Consider the following 17,990-nt stretch of genomic DNA (forward strand, 5'->3'; position numbering starts at 1 on the left):
TTAAAAACAACACCAATAAGTAGTATATTTGATCTGTGAACAAATTCTGTTTTACAGTAGGTCAGAGCCTGATGATGATAGTTCTATAGGGTGAAATTTCTGCCCTATGCAAGGGACCAGCACAAGGCCTTAAATAGGGTTTAAAGGGGTACAGAAAGCCATAAGTTGGTCCCACTGGATACAGGCGAATTTCATCCCAAAGGATGCTCTACAAATTTAACCAACCCTAGGATTCAGTCCATTCGCTGCTGAAATACAGCCGTCTCGGGTTTGGAGAGTCACAGTTGTTTTAACACACACTATACAACCATTCAGGGCAGGAAATGGAAAGGAGTTCCATATTCATTTGAAACCACATGGCATTGCTCATCATGGGCCTAATTTTGTTATCTTTACTTATATTGAGTAGTGTCTTACTGTGTGAATAGGTGCATTGATTTCATGGGGGCTACTTGTGTGACATGAGTAAGGATGACAGAAATAGGCCTGTACATTATAGAACTTATTGCCTGATACACCAGGTACTGTTTAGCAAAGACCATAGGGCCAGATTCTGATACTCAATGAAGTCAAGGACACTATTCGGGGAATAAGGTACTATTCAACAGGGGTAACGTGTCAGAATCTGGCCCATGATAAACAGCATTAAAGTCATTGTGCCAGCCCTACTTCTGGATAATGCAACGTTAAAACAGCTTAGCTATTATACTCTCCTATATACACCTCTACCCCGATAGAACACGAATTCAGATAGAACGCGGTAAAGCAGCGCTCCGGGGGGGCGGGGCTGCACGCTCCGGGTGGATCAAAGCAAGTTTGATATAACACGGTTTCACCTATAATGCAGTAAGCTTTTTTTGGCTCCCGAGGACAGCATTATATCGGGGTAGAGGTGTATGTCTAAAAAGCACACACACACACAAAAAAGCAAACTTAGACAGATAGAGCAGAAAGACTTGCTAAAGATCAAGTAGGCAAAATGAGATTGTGGAAGGCTGGTAGAATGCTCTTAAACTCTCTTCCTCTCAGGTAGGAGAAAAGAGGGCTAAGTGTGAGAAATAAAAAGAAACCAGCAAAAACAAATGGGAAATGGTTACATAGGCAGCAAGAGGGCATGGAAAAATGTTGGTTTAATGCTTGCATTCCTTTATTACATAATCATCTGGAAAGGTTTAGCTTCACTCCCAGTTCGTATGTTTTAAAGACTGGCCCATGCGGCCAGTGTTAAATCATTATAATGCATTGCATAAATGTTTTAAAACTCCCTAGTGTGTTTGTGGCTTAATTTTGGTACACAGAAAGAAGAGTCTTATGTTACCTTAATTCAGCACACCGAGTTTGCTGTGCTAAAGTCTATTTTGCAGTGCCAGACGTGGAATGTGAGCTCAGTTACAACAGTCTGTTCCTTTCACTAGTACTAAAGTGACAGAGGACATGCCAAAACTGCCTGAATGGCTCCAGCAGCAGAAACAAGGATGGGGGGGGGGAGGGATAATTGGTGGGGGAGAGAAGAGAGAGAGAGTGACTGATTTAGCAGTTTATAGCATTACGTTGTTCATGGGCACAAGAACTAGCTACTTTCATAACTGCATCAATTGTCTCTCACAGAACTGATCTACAAGGAAGTAATGAATTCTGAAGAAAAAACTAAAAATGGAGTAGTAAAAGGACAGCCTTCTCCTTCAGGTACTCAACCCCAATGAATAACCTTAATGTGTTTTCCACAGCAGCATAGAGAGGCTGCAGTTATGCATCTGAAGCTGAAAATGTATTCTACAATTTAGTGCTTATAATGAGTTGTTTTATTAACTGAACTCCAGTGTCACTTTAATATTAAAAAATATGCCACTTAGATTCCATGCGAGTTTTGGGGATTTCTTCTCGCTGAACTCATCTTCTCAGCAGCACTGGCGTTTCTAAGGACTATACAAATGCAATACTCGTACCAGTGCTGAAATGGAGATGGGGAATGGTTAATATTTTCAGAACCACCAGGAAAAAGAATATCAGTGATGGCGCATTACATTTCTAAATGAGCAAAACCTATTGAAGTAAATCTATCTGTGCCCATTTATTCTAGCACAGAATTTGGCCCTATGTCCACAAAAGTACACTGCACAAGTGTACTATTTGGACCTACTACTGTAATTTATCCTTTCAGAAGCTCTGATAATGTTAAAACACTTTATTTGAAATATTGATTGAGACCGGGTAAGCAAATAGACTAGAAGGGCCATATTTTCACATAAGGATCCCTAAACAAAATACGTATGCTCAAAATGAGCAAAATCCACATGCATGCAAACAAACATTTGTATACCAACGGTGATTATGTGTACAAACGGGTAACTGTGGAGACATAAATTTTTAGACAAACATTAGGCATCCGGATTTAAAATATTTGTATCCCTGTAGGAATGTATCTATGCATGAAACAACCTTCAATACATTCTAATTATTAATTGCACTGTTCTCCACTTTGATTTCTTGTGAGTAGATGTTCACCGTTCAATTTGGAAAAGTCATATTTAATCAAAAGGTTCTTAACATTTGATGTGTCCCTATATGTTTACTGTTTTGCACTGAGCATGTTGATGTCATCTTTCATCTTGCCAATGTTCATACGCACTAACCCAGTGTGACACCATGTGATGCACCATTACTCAGCGATGGAACTAGGGGAAACATGATGCAAGTGTGATAAGTCAATACAGTGCTGACTGGCAATATTAGGGATTTGGTATTGCATCTTGATTTCAGCTACAAGGAAAAAGATATGAAAGGCAATCAATGTGTTGCTGCAGAGTAGCTGGTGAAGTACATTACAGGCAGATTTGAGGTAGGGAATTATTGTACTATCACTGAAAAAATAAATCTGAAGGCCTGCCAGGTATTTGAATAAGTCCTTGTAATTTAACATTGCTCTGCTAAATAGCAGTGCTTGATACTAATTTATGTGCAAATAATAATGTAATTGCTTGTTTTGAGAAGTAATTCATAAAGCCAACCCAAGAATTATGTTTGCATAAAAAGAAAACTGAACTTCTTCCCTGTTCCATTTCCTCTATGCAGAAGGTTTTTGTTGGTTTGTTTTGTTTACTTAAACACTTTTGAGCATGCAAAATTGCAATTTCTTATGTGTTTTTCTTTCACCATTCTCCTTTCAATTGCATTTTCATTATCAGCATCGAACAACTGTAGCAACTTCCTTTAAAATCAAATGTGGGGAGGGGAGCCTGTTTTGTGGAAACACTAACTTCCCAGTTTTTAGGCCTCTGTTTCTGAAAGATATATTTTTAATTATTTTATTAAAAATATGAGGACAAACAAATATGCCAATTTTGAGATTCAGGGTACAGCAGGGTGGAAACATTACCTTTATAACAAAAAACTTTTTAAATTTTATTACTTAGCAAATTAAATACCAAAATGGGCTAAGGCTAGAGAGACATTTTCTGAAGAAAATAGCCCTCATAAAGTAGTTGAGCCTTTGAGCATCGTGGTGAAAATTGGATTTGATTACGCAGATTGAGGAGGATTTGAAAAAACACCTTTGGTGCATATTCAGTAATTGGGATCTGGTTATTTGCACTTCTTACCACAGTTCTGAGTAAAGGGAGGCTGCACTGTGTGGGCCAGGTCCTCAGCTAATGCAAGTCAGCTTGCGTCTGATGAAGTGGGCATTCACCCATGAAAATTTATGCTCTAATACTTCTGTTAGTCTTAAAGGTGCCACAGGACCTTCTGTTGCTTTTTACAGATTCAGATTAACATGGCTACCCCTCTGATGCAAGTCAGCTTAGTTCCTTTTAATATAACAGAGCTGTGCTGACTTACATTGGCTGAGGATCTTGCCCTGCCTGGTCATCCAGATCATTTAGGCAGTGATTTATGGAGGAGAGTGGCCTCAACACACACTGTGTAGGTGTTAAGATATGAACGGAATGGGGCAGATTTCCATAGCAAGTGCTGTCTACCAAAGTGTGCATTGTGGGTGAAATCCAGCACTGTGCAGAGGGCCAGTACAAGGGTTATGCATCCCTGAAGTTCTATTTTGAGGTCTTGGTAGGATAGCCCCACTGAGGTTTGTAGATTTCCCTCAAGGGCACTTCATGTTTGTAATGTATTGATCAAAAGAATATGAATTGTGCGAGAGTTTATGGTTTGCTTGGCAAATGGAGGCACCCTTAGTTTTCAATGCAAATGAGGCCTGTTTTGCCAAAGAATAGAAGCACCAAACTTCCCATTTTAACTTCCTGAATCTCCATTTTAATACCTCTACTGAGGTAAAATCAGTGGAGTGTCAAACCCCTAGAGTTTGCAAGCTAAACCAAAAGGCATCTTGTATATTTTGCCACCTGAAGATTTGCTGTTTTTCCAGGTACACAGTGAGAAGTACTTTTAACAGCTGTAAATGCTGTGAGCCGTTCTCTAGTCAAACCTCCTGGAGACTTGTTAGTTAGGGCATATTGATGGTTGAAAATATTTCCTTTTTATATACATATAAATTTTTGCAATTAGTCAGAATGAATTACTTTACTTTTTTAACAGTCTTAACCTTGCTGCATTTTGGTATCTCTAAATATATCTGTGTTACAGATAAATCCAGATGTTTCATGCATCATTGAAATGTTTATATTTCATAGGAAACTTTGTCACATCATGTCTTGGCTGGCCTGAGATTGCCTGGGAACTCCCTGACTTCTTTGCTGTGCTCTTCCACCAAGAATATGCTAGGAGATTGCTTAGATTTCTCTACCAGGAGTATCTTATTAAAATGAGGAGCACTTTCTCCCATCTTTTAATTATGCTAATCTGTCTTGGAAATACTGTCTGTTCTCACATATAAGCCAAACTTTCTGCCTACATCTCAACAAGTGAACAGACCAAGTTGGGGTCATAAGCAGCTACAAGATTGTGCTCTAAATTATGCTGGAGTGGAATGACCTTTGCCCGCCAACTCCTGTTCAGCTGTACTGTATATTGGCTACAGTTTAGGATCTACCCCAAACAGTAGACGTGGGGTGAAAGAAAAGGGAGAATCAAAACAGAGTTTATTTTATTTGTGTATTTGCTTTGGGGGGTGTATAAATTCTAATTCCAATACACCTAAAATAATGTGTATACCCAGGACTCTGGCATGTAGGTGGTCAGTTTTTAGAGGTCACCTGCTGCCCGCAATCCAGCAGTGTTCTTATGCCATTAACCCCTGCAGCTAACCTGTGCCATGGCTAAGGCAGAGACTCAGAAACTGTACCCAGCTCCCTGACAGAGTGGGCCTAATTTTTACATGGTCCCAAGACTTGGCTATATATGTCTGCTTGTGTGAGTAAAACGGGTATTTTGAAAGTGGCTATTTGTGCACAGAAATCAGCAGGTAGCTAGATGCACAATTGCATCATTTCCAAATGTCTCTTTTCCTACAGGGATATGGCTTTTGTATGTACAAAAAGATGCATGTGCTGTTTTGAGAATGCAGGATTAGAGGTTACTTCTCAAAATGTGGTCCTGTTTGACTACCTTCACAAAACTAGTTTCTTGGTGCCAGAGTGGGTCTGAACTTTATGATGCCTAGCTGGAGATCTGTCCTTGTTTTTCCTCCCCATCCCCCTAACCTAAAGTTTAGAAAAGTCCTCTCATGCCCAGTTATTTCGAACATGCATTTTAAATATTTTGCCATTAATTAGAATCCAGAGTTCAACCTTTGCAGTGTTTCTTTTAACTCCTGAAGAATAATCTGAATGCTTAGGCTACATCTACACTACGGGGGGGAGGGGGGATCGATTTCAGATACGCAAATTCAGCTACGGGAATAGCGTAGCTGAATTCGACGTATCTGATCTGACTTACCCTGCTGTGAGGACAGCGGCAAATCGATCGCCGTGGCTCCCCCATCTATGGTGCTTACTCCTACCTGGGCTGGTGGAGTACGCGTGTCGATTCGGGGATCGATTATCGCGTCCCGATGAGACGCAATAAATCGATCCCCGAGAGATCGATTTTTACCCTCCGATCCGGGCGGGTAGCAAAGACAAGCCTCTGAATTAATTTCAAATAGATTAGATACTTGCAATACACTCCAGGTGGCACTATTTGAAGAACAAAAATGTAGAGATGGTGGGGATGGATACTTCTAGTGTTAGGTTCACAAAGCCAGGCTGTTTGTCAGTTCAGGCATGCTGTATTAGTACATCTATAAATGTAGTGACTTTTTAGATGGAATACTTTAAAGATTATAAGCATTTTTTGTTTTTAATGGAAAGTGAATGGTCAATATTTTAGCATAATCTATTCACTAATGGTTATTTATGATTGGGCCATGAACTTCCTGATGATGCTAACCAAAGCACCATTAGAAATAAAAAAAAAATAGCTGCTGGTTATCAATATGTTTGTTTCTGTTAGATCCTAGTTCTCAGGTCCCTTTTCTGAAGTAATTTGACAAAATATAAATAGAGAAGTGGCTGAGTAAGACTTGGTTTTCCTTTGGCTTGCTTTTGCTTCATACAAAAGGTCAACTCATAGACTCCAAGGCCAGTAAGGGCCATTGTGATCATCTAGTTGGACCTCCTGTGTAATACAAGCCACAGTACTTCCCCAAAATAATTCTTAGAACAGCTCTTTTAGACAATCCAATTTTGATTTAAAAATTGTCAGTGATGGAGAATCCACCATGACCCTTGGTAAATTGTTCTACTGGTTATCCTCACTGTCAAAAATGTATTCCTTATTTCCAGACTGAATTTGGCTAGCTTTCATTAGATCATGTTATACCTTTCTCTGCTAGATTGAGGAGCCCATTATTAAATATTCCCCATGTGGATACTTAATCAAGTCACTCTTTAATCTTTCTTTGTTAAACTAAATGGATTCAGCTCCTTGAGTCTATCACTATAAGTCATCTTTTCTAATCCTTTAATCATTCTCCTGGCTCTTCTCTGAACCATCTCCAATTTCTCAACATCCTTCTTGAACTGTAGAAACCAGAACTGGACACAGTATTCCAGCAACTGTTGCTTCAGTGCCAAATACAGAGGTTAAATGACCTCTTTGCTCCTACTTGAGATTCCCCTATTTACGGATCCCAGGGTTCCATTAGCTCTTTTGACCACAGTGTCACGTTGGGAGTTCATGTTCAGCTAATTATCCACCACAACCCCTAAATATTTTTCCATTCATAAAAAAAGGCCTGAATTTGGGATTCTCTCTATCCCTGTGAATAATCATAGAAACAATAACAAGTGTCAGTTTATATTTGGTCTCAAATATGAAGCATATCATACCGTAAGTCAACTACAGGGCAGAAAGGCAGCATTTTATTCCCATCCCCTTAAAATAAATATGTATTTGCCCGATTAGAGAACTGTGAGGTTTGGGTCTGATAGGCTTTGTCAGCTTCTTAGGCCCAGGCCTAAAAAGAAACAAGTTTCTGTTGGGAACCATGTATCAGTCCCTCTCTGGCATTCTGTATTGTGTTGTCTCACCAGTGTTGCAATTGAGGAGGATTAAGATTGAAACCCACCGTGACGGCTGAAGGAAGTTGTTGTCCAATTGTTTCCAGTCAGCTAGACTGAGAGTGGCTAGTGAGAAGGAAGCCTGGGGACACAACATTGAGAAATCTCTGTATGTGACTATAAATAGAACCTGTGGTTGAAATAGCCCTCTGGAAAGTGGTATAAGGCCCCAGACATCAGGCTTAATGTTCCTTCCTCCACAGATGCTTGATAGGTCTTCTGATTACCTTCTAAGGGAGACACACATTCTCGCATGCAACTTTGGAAACCTCCAGCAGGGAATGAAAGTTGCTACTCTCCATGGCACTGTGATCTGGCTAACCTGCAGTGCAAGGTCTTCAGATCTGTAGCTTTCCTGTTACCTCCCAGACTAGGGAGCTTGCTGTAACAGCCTTAGGAGCCTTCAGATGCATGATGTCCTCCACTCCCCAGCCCCCACAGCGTTGTACAGAAAGGTTGAAATTGTCTTTATGGGCCGGTATGTCAGATCTATATGGATCGACACCAATGCTGATTCAAACGAGTCATGATTGGAAAACAAGGAGTCCTGGCTTTCCAATAGTATAAAGCTTCCTGGAAGGTTGAGAGATATCAGGCATTAAAATGAAGTCATGCTCACTATCATCTTGCTTTTGTTCTCCCACTTGAAATCTGACATGAATTTAGCTGCTACCACAGTATCTAGAACCCAAGGACAATTAGAAGCCCCAGGGATTTATATCTTAAAAAAAATCTTTTTATTATCCTAGCTTTAAAGAGATTTAAAACATGAATCTTTGTGTGATATCAGCTGTTGAAATCAATTGGGAATTCAAATGGAAATAAAAAACAAGAGTATAACCAGAGTGGCATGATTGTTAAGGTACGGTATCTAGAAGCTCTTTGGCAATCTAGCACTTATTCTTTAGGACAGTAAATGTTTCCAAACACTGGCCCCTGGACCAGTGATCTAAAAGACAAAATGTGTAGACAATGTCCAGAACTGAATGCATTCTCCCAAGTGAAGGGGTTTTTATTTGTTTTTCAATATTGGCTATAGGGTCTACAAGTCAGTATTCATAATAAAATTTTGAACCAGAAGTCTGAGAAGGAATATCAGGATCCTGAATTCTAACTGGAATTTTTGCCTTGCAAGAAGGCATTTGGGTTGTTTACACACAAAAACTGTGACCCAAGAAGCAATTTGCTAACTCGGAAATGTAAAACCTAGCTACTTGCTGCAAAGCAGTGGGGTGAGCATGTTAGATATCTGTATCTGGTGCTGAGGAGTGCTGGGAGAAGATCCCTTCTTGTGCTGACTGTGGGCATGTTACAAAATTAAATATTTATTTAAGGGCAAGCTGTTCTTGATATGGCATTTCTGTCAAAATATTAGGTATCGCTAGCTTTGTTTTCCAAAATGCTACAGAGCATGATCTTCTGCATAGGTAGATAATTTTTTCAGAGTACTGGAGTTGCCCTAGCATTGGCGTGTGAACATTCCAAATATGTCCAATCGCCCTAGATTATGCAGTAGGACCTAATGCAGAGAATACGGATGCAGTGGTGTGGAAGGCATCAGAAAGTCCTGGCCTGTGCTGACTGTGTTACAGCATTTCTCTTCTTGCAATGCGAATCCAACTTGTTTGTTGCATATCAGTGGACGATGTCTTCTTTCTTCCTGAACGTGGTATAAAATGTGCAGGCAATTCCCTTTGCATGATGAAAAAGGGAAGTTCTTCTGATATATTTGCTATCTGCTTTAAAACCTGAATGCCTCTGCATAATTAAGTCTACTATGTCACATGCACTTGTTTATTCACTAACATGCCCACTGGGAATGTTTTTCCTAACCCCAGGGACTTAGTAGAGGTTGACTTATGACCTGAAGCATGAGGATTTGTAGCCCTTACACATTTATATCCTAGTAGTCAGATGCCTGACTAATCCGCTTTTGAATCCCATTGACCTCCTCCCCTCAATAATATTTGGGGAAGTGAGTTCCTTAGGACCATTATGCATTGTTTTTTAAAAAAAAATACTCTTTTTAGCAGTGCTAAAGTTGTGGCTTTTTAATTTCATTGGGTGACTCCTGATCTCTTACCATACAGAAGGGTAAATAGAATCATATGAGTGACCTTCTCTGTACCATTCATTATTTTATGCACCTCAATCATGTCACGCTCCTTTTCTTCAAAGAATCTTATTAGTCTTGCCACATGAGGAAGCCTTCCTATTATTCAAATCATTTTCATTGTCAGTTTTTCAACCCTCCATACTTACTATGTCATGTTTGAGGCTGGGTGGCCAGAACTGAATAAAGTAGTCCAGGTGAGGGCAAAACATCGATTTATATAATGTCATATTTTCATTATTAGTCTCTATTCCTTTCTTAATACAAAGCAACTTCTTGCTGGATTTCTTTAATAACTATTGTCAAAGAGGAAATGTTTCCATTCAGCTGTCTGCAAAGACCCCCAGATTTTTCTCCTGAGTGTTTAGTTCATTAGATGCCATCATTGTGTACCATTCAGGGCTTAAAGATTTTGTTTCTTTAGTAGTCTGCTGCAGAGTATTCCTCATAATGCCACAATGTACAGAAATCAAGATAAGCAGCTGGTGGGTCTAGGAAGCAATATAATGCAAAACGATAGTATCAAAAGGTGGCCAGAGCTAATCCCCCAAAATTTGTAGAAAAAAATGTCATTGTGCCTAATTTCTCCAATGGAGGAGGGGTGACAGTTTACTGAACAAAGAGACAGGATATTTGTAAGCAAAAATGCTGTTATATTTCTTGCAGCTATTTTCTTTTCACTTCTATAGCACCTTCCATCTGAAAGCCTCAAAGCCCTTTACAGATATTAATTAATTAAGCTTCACAACAACCTTGTGAAGCAGGTAAATATTGTTGCATCTATTTTACAAATGGGGAAACTGAAACAGAGAGAGATTAAGTGTCATGCATAAGGTTACACAGCAAGTCAGTAACAGAGCCAGGAACAGATCCCAGGAGGTCTGACTGCCAGTTACCTGCTATAACCTGAAGATAACACTGTCCTGAGGAGCCAGCACTAGCTAAAGCATCAATCTGGCAGCGTTCTATGAAACCAACAAAATCATTGACTTGGCTGTTTTTTCTCTCAAAGGCAGCCCTCTCCTTACTGTACTGCTCCACCTGGTACCCATCCCTTCAGGAACAGGCTGTTGTGATGCCTTCCATGTGCAGAACATGGCCAATTAGGCATTACCGTTATTCACCAGAACTGGCTGGGCATCTCAGTGTTAGCATTTATGTTGTTTGTTGAACTCTCTAATCATCCAATTCAGTTTTCTGTTGTTTTTGTTGTTGTTATTGTTGTTGTTAATCTGAGCATTTGGGGGCTGGGACAATAATTATGTCGCCTCTGTGCCACTTTATATGACAATTATGCTTAAAGCTAGGAAAGCAGTAACTTCAAAGGACAGGGTGGGGGAGCCCTTTCCTCAGATATAGGGATTGATCCTACACACCAAATTGAATGGTGACTTCCATGGTGCAAAACCAGACGCACATGGTGCAGAACCAGGCACATACTGAAGCAAAAGGTTTCACCCATTCAGTTTCTGTTGTTACGTTGCCAAACTCTAATGAGGCTGCTCACCTGCCAAAAGAAATGGCCCACTAATGATCTGATCCAAAAGCTGATTGAAGCCAAAAGGGTTCTTTTCATTGACCTCAGTGGTCTTTGGATCAGACCTTAACAATGTCCATGACTAAACAGCAGATTTTTGTCAGGTAGTTTGAGACTGAGAAAGCCAATGAGATGTTTTTGTTCTAAAAAATCTTCGACTAGTGAGACATGCTCTGCCTCTGTTCAAACCCACCTGCTTTGGCTGAACGATATTTAAATATAATGTTCCATAGCCTAGAATGAGTGTAATGATAAAGAAAAGTGCATGTGGAAAACTGTAGATAAATACCAGTGAAATATGTAGAGATCCATGAGAAATGAAATTCTTCAATCAGGAAGACAAAGCGTGCTGTGTTTAAAAATGTCATTGCATTACTTTGCAAATTTTACAGAATCAAATCAAGAGGCTAATAGTTAACCAACTACTCACTGTTACAAATGCATGGCCAATATAAACTACACTTCTACCCCGATATAACGTGACCCAATATAACACGAATTCGGATATAACGCGATAAAGCAGTGCTCTGGGGTGGGGGTGGGGGGCGGGGCTGTGCACTCCGGCGGATCAAGGCAAATTCGATATAACGCGGTTTCACCTATAAAGCCATAAGATTTTTTGGCTCCCGAAGACCGCGTTATATCAGGGTAGAGGTGTAGTTGAAAGCAATTCTGGCCTTAGGCAGACTTTTGGAGTTGTTCAATCATCTGTGTGAGTGTCTCGTTATTTATATGTAGTGATGTGTGTGTGTGGGAGGGGACAGAGAATATATGAAATGTATGGTACAAAGGCTTGAGTTGGGGATGGACATGTAACTCACAAGTGAGTGAGATTATCCTAAATGAGTGACATTCAACCCTTGATTCCATCCCACACTGTCATTTATTCTGTATATGCCATATGCTGCTAAAATAATATTTTAAGACTGTTTTGGAGTTTTTAAATATTTAATAGGATTGTTTTGTATCCTGCCTCAGGTACCATCACTCTAACTGCAGGATGCAGAAACCTCAAAAAATGAGCTAGAATTGTTTTTCTATACCCTAACAATGCAACAGCTTTAATGTCTGATATCTCAGGATCTTGCAGGGCAAGAAACAAGTGCTAGGTCCTCAAATGGAGATCTCCTGTTTCCAGCCCTGCATGGTCATATGATATCAAATGTTAAAGTCATGAAATTGTTATCTGTAAATAAAAGCTGTAAGTAAGGCCGAACTGAATCTAACCATCTCACACCTTGGCTAGCATAAATTTGGAAGAGAAGCAGCACATCAGCAAGTTAATTTAAAACAAAACAAAACAAAAAATGAATGCCAGCTGTTTGGGGCTGGGATGTTAAGTCCTACGGGGGATGGATTAGTGCAGGGGTGGCCAACCTGTGGCTCCGGAGCCACATGCGGCTCTTCAGAAGTTAATATGTGGCTCCTTGTATAGGCACCGACTCCAGGCTGGAGCTACAGGCGCCAACTTTCCAATGTGCTGGGGGGTGCTCGCTGCTCAGCCACAGGCCCTGTCCCCACTCCACTCCTTCCCCTCCTTCCCTGAGCCTGCTGTGCCCTCACTCCTCCCCCACACTTGAGGCTCCTGCATGCCACGAAACAGCTGATCGGGAGGTGCAGTGGTGAAGTGCTGATTGGCGGGGCTGCCGTTGGGTGGGCAGGTGATGGGGGCTGCTGATGTATTACTGTGGCTCTTTGGCAATGTACATTGGTAAATTCTGGCTCCTTCTCAGACTCATGTTGGCCACCCCTGTGGGTGGAGTACTGGGGAAGCTATCAAAGGTACATGATAAATTCATTCTTCATATGATTGTACAATTTACCACATGGATATTATTGCCATATATGGATGAATGTGTGTCTGTCTCTCTCTCTCTCTCTCTGAATAACTTTAGTAATGCTAATAATCATTCTCCATAATATTTCACTAGTCATTTGAGAATCTCAAAGTGCAAACTGATTTGGGAAGGTTAGGAAGTTTACTATTATCCTCCATTTTACAGATGGGGGAAACTGAGATACACAGAGGTTAAGTGATTCAGTAGCAGGGGCAGAGACCAGTTCTGTCCCCATTTTCTGTGCTTTAGCCATTGAACCCAGATGTTCCTCCCTTGATAATATCACATGGCATACTTTTTCATTCTTTGCATAATTGGATCCCACAAGTTCTTCCACCAAACTATCTACTAGCAATCTGAGTTGTTCACAGAGACTAGGAGATTTTCAAATCTTCCTAGATATTTTCTGTTCACTTGGCTTATGCCTCCTACAGTCTGTTCAGGCTCAATTTCAGCGGACCACAAACCCCTAGCCTGATTTTTTCATGGCTCTAAGAGGATACATCATTGAAGTCACTTTATAAGAAATGCAACATGAATTTTATTCAAAACAGCCTCATGAGGTAGATGTTTCCACCAAAACTTCTGTAGTTTAAAATGTTAATCAAGACTAGAACTTGAGGCTGGAAAAGGAAGCATTATGGTCCGAATCTTACTGCCATCAAAGTCAATAGCTAAACTTCCATTGACCTGTATGGCTCCAGGGTTGGGCTTTCTATGGCCTATTTTTGTTGATCTTCCACTGTTGCTTAAAATGATGTGTTGACCAAATCCCTGTTGCAACAAGAAATGCTTCATTTGTCTTCAAGTTGCAAGGATTCCTTGGGTTTCAGGTTTAATCACATTGGTGTTCATTTTCTTAGCACAGGTGCAGCAGTGAACAGCAGCGAAAGCCTCCCTCCATCCTCATCTGTCAACGACATCTCCTCCATGTCCACTGACCAAACCCTGGCATCTGACACCGACAGCAGCTTGGAAGCTTCTGCAGGACCCCTCGGTTGTTGCAGGTGACTAGCCGCCTGCCTGCGAAACCCAACGTTCTTCAGAAGATGAGGCAATTTAGGGGGAAAATAATAACAAGAATAAACGATGGAAAGGAAGAGAAATAAAAGATAAAGATTTAAATGAAACAACCCTTTTCAGCCTGCTTCTCCTACAGAGTTATGTAATGCAGCTAAGCTCAAGTATATATTTAACTTATAGTTGCTCTGCTTTGGTCTTCTTCCAATGATGCTTACTGAAAAAAAAGGGGAATTAAAGAAGCCTTTTTTTCCATAAAATGTAAAATTAATGGCTGCAAAACCAGCAACCTGCAACCGTCCTTTTCACACTGGCATGACAAGGTGTGCAGTAGCCACTCTACGTATGTATGTGTGTGTATCTGATTTCACTATCTTGCTAATCTATTTTATCTACTTCTGCCCACTTAGACAGATATACACACATTTATCTCAGTACATGTACAGCGCACACACAAATGTGTATGATAGTATGTGCAACTGTGTATCTCTATACATTATATAGAGATACACAGTATGCACTCTAGAACTAATTGGCCCATTTCATGTGAACTACGTAAATACATCTGTAACATATTGCCAGTATATAATCTGTTCAATTTGTTCATTAAGTTGTATATCATATAAGATTTGTAAAAGCAAAAATAATAAGTCAAGCCTGAGCTCTCTCAGACCCTTGAAGATGTAGCACCCAAATTTCAACTGATATATATATTTTTAATAATACTGGTTTGTACGGAGGATGCACGGAATGGAGATTTACAAGGAAAATGTGCATCAGTGGTGCATGCTAACATTTGTTGCTTTGATTTTTAGAACAGATATGAGTTAGGACCAGGTTAAAAGGAAGCACATCTGTCTTTGGGGGCTGTTGGGGTTGAGGATGGAGGAGTTGTCCTGTGAATACCTAATATCTCAGCCCACAAGGACTTCAGAGACAAACTTTTCATAGTGATAAGACAGTGAGTTATTTTTCTTAGTTTATAGATAGGCTTATCATTGTTAATTATAATGTGTATGTGTGTGTTAGGAGCTAAAATGTGGGGGGATAGGCTCAGATAACAAGAAGGATGTACACAATTTTTATGTATCATTTATGATTAGGTGCGTGGTAAGCCAGGATTGCAGACAAGGGATGTTTGCAGTCTACTTCCTCTCTAGGTATTTGTTGCTGCAAAGGAGTTGAATTCCCTTTAAATAATTTCCCTCATGGGAATTACATTACTTGGACACCATTGATTCTATAGTTCGTTTCAGCCTTTTTTCCCCCCGGTGACAAATCAGCTGATTCCTCAAAATGCTTCACCAACTGGGCTACACACAGCAGGTTAGTAAATTGAATGGTCAAATATTCTCATACACTTAATAGGCTTTGCCTTTGTTTACCAGCCAGGAGCCAAGCTGGGAGTGTAACAATCAGGATCTCAGGCAGTTTTTGCATATTTCTAAAGAAGCCAATATTGAGAAAATATCAATTGGATTTTGATAGATAATAATACTTTGAACTTGCCGCAGAGAGTAGTGTCAGGTCTTTTAACAGCATACAGCAACACTACACAATTGTTTAGGGCAAGTGAAGAACAGTTTTTCCGCCTTAAACAGCAATGAGGATTTTAGGTAGGCAAAATGCAATTGTCTGAGTTGGAATTTAGCCAGAATTCTAGGGTTCACATCTCTCTCCTCTTATCCAAATGTGCTGTGCCATCTGTAATGTATGCCTCATCCAAATGGCAGGAAGAGTTAATTTAAATAGCTTATTCTATTTAACTGTAATGTATGACAATTTTTGAATCTACAAATATTTGATTGGACAGTTGACAAATCTGCCATCCCTAAGCTGGGGAAAATATCTGAATATCAACTGAGATTTTGTCCAGAGTAAAAAGCAAACAATAAAGCTTCCACTCAAGTATGTAAAATAAAAATAAAGAATAAATGTAATGTAATCTCAGAGTTAGTAGCTCTGAGTGGTCTTGAAATTACACTATAAAGTAATTTTTCCCCAGGTATGTTTTGGTGGCTTTTTTTCCATTACATTTTTTCATATATTGAAAACAAAATTATGTATGTGATTTTTCTAAAAACTCAGTTACAGCAGTAGGTGTGAAAGCAATAAATATAAACAATAAATTACTACTGCTAAATAGATTTAGCAATATTCTCTCTTAAAGCCATGAAACATCAAATTATTGTTTAGCAACATGACCTTAATCCAGCTTCAGGTGAATGCAAATACTAGTGAAAGGGTTTAAAGGGATACCACAAAGCATTGTAGGCGTGTCAAAGCAATAACACTGAGGGGGACTCCTTAGCAATAATAGCAGATATCAGCTCCAGATTTCAATCATCATACATTAACACTAGTAAAATATAGAGAATTCACCTCCATTTTATATCCCCCTGGTGTGCACCATTTTGGGTTGTCTTCTCAACCCAAAAAAGGGTGAGCCTCTTGGAGTGACAGATTATTAAATGAGTGCAACTTACTACAAACATGCCATAGACTTGAAGACTTTCCGTGCAGTGATAGTAATGCTGTGAACATAGCTACACAGGCAGTAGCTGGGAAGTGCTTTGTAGAGAGGTGTGTGGACACTCTCCCAAGTTTAATTTGTCAAAACTAGAACAATGACCACTCTCTTGTGCGGTACTATTCATTTTTCCCTGGGCTCATGAAAAGGGATGCAGTCACCATAAAAGACGTCCTAGCGATTGGCACTATAGGAATCCCTATAATAAGGAATACAGTTTATCTAAATGCCTGTCTAAGGCCCTGATTCAGCAAAACACCAATGCATGTGCCTAAGTCACACACAGGTCAATGTGACTTACACATATGCTTATACTTAAGTATGTGCTTTAATCCTTTGCTGAACAGGGATGAACATACTTAAGTGCTTTGCTGAGTTGTGGCCTAAGACAACAATCATAGCATTTCTTTTTGTCCTTAAATTTGTCAATCTTCCTTTTGGGCAGCTCTGCTCTTTGAAGGGTGCAAGGCTCTCCACCCTGGACAAAGCTATCAGCAAATGAACAATAGACCTTGGCGGATCTGTCAGAGCTGGAGTAACAACCCCTCAAACATGAATAGTATCATTCATTTTCTCTTGGCTCAGGAAGTTGATGCTGTCAACATGTAACCTAAAGGAATACAGGTACCAATGAACTAGAAACTACAGTGATGGACGCTCTGTAAATACCTATGGATAGATAAAAACCTTCATAGTTTCTAGACGTTCCAGACATCTGTGTTTCAAGCCTTCTCCTCATTAGTTCAATATTGTAGCCAGCATGAAATGATGGTTGCTCTTATTCTCTCTTGCCAGTGATTTTTAAATCTACCTCTGTTTTTAATAATATTAATTAATACCTCGCACTTGTATACTTTTATCTGAAGTTTTCAAAGTGCTTTACAGCTAAAATAATGGAGAGAATGAGACACATTCTGGCTAAGGGCTAGATTTAATGCCCGAAGCTGCAGATAGGCACCTATGCACTTTTGAAATATCTCACTTAGGTGCCTAACTCTCATTGACTTCCATTGAAGTTAGGTGCCTAGGTGCTTTTGAAAATTCCACTAGGCACCTATCTGCATCTTGAGGTGTCTGATACCTTTAAGTGACTTCCTTAAATCATGTTGATAGCCACTGGCAGAGTAAAGTGATTGCCATTCTCTGTTCTGAACATTAATTAAAGTCACTTTAAGAAACTGTAGAGGAAGGAAATGATTGAAGAACCTCTCCAATGGGGCTACTACATCTTCAGGGGCATCTTTCTAAGTTTCTGGATGCTATGAGAACTCTACAGGAATTACAGTGTACTAATGCTTCTAAGAGACTGGTATTTTTCCTTGATTGAACGGGAAGGAGGTTGAAATAAACAGATGGTTATGCAGGTCTAGCTGTTGGTATTGAGATTAACCTTGCTCCTACAGACTTGATGGCTGTTGGAAGAGTGGTTTCTTTTTAG

The 17,990-nt window shown here is 39.8% G+C and overlaps 1 protein-coding gene across 50 annotated transcripts in view; it reads left to right on the forward strand.

The window, feature by feature from the left end:
* MAPK10 (mitogen-activated protein kinase 10) overlaps positions 1-16,026 on the forward strand; it is a 317,031-nt gene extending 301,005 nt beyond the window's left edge. For 31 of the 50 annotated variants that reach the window (XM_065597550.1, XM_065597549.1, XM_065597569.1 and 28 more), the window contains 2 exons: positions 1,609-1,686; positions 13,871-16,026. In XM_065597550.1, coding sequence (XP_065453622.1) covers positions 1,609-1,686; positions 13,871-14,013 — 221 coding nt within the window. In that variant the 3' untranslated portion in view covers positions 14,014-16,026. Of the gene's footprint in view, positions 1-1,608; positions 1,687-13,865 lie in introns of all 50 variants that reach the window. The other 19 variants (XM_065597575.1, XM_065597582.1, XM_065597578.1 and 16 more) reach the window with 1 other exon arrangement.
* The last annotated feature ends 1,964 nt before the right edge of the window (positions 16,027-17,990 follow it).

This window comes from Chrysemys picta, chromosome 5 (assembly GCF_011386835.1).
Source record: "Chrysemys picta bellii isolate R12L10 chromosome 5, ASM1138683v2, whole genome shotgun sequence".
In the NCBI taxonomy this organism is placed as follows: domain Eukaryota; kingdom Metazoa; phylum Chordata; order Testudines; family Emydidae; genus Chrysemys; species Chrysemys picta.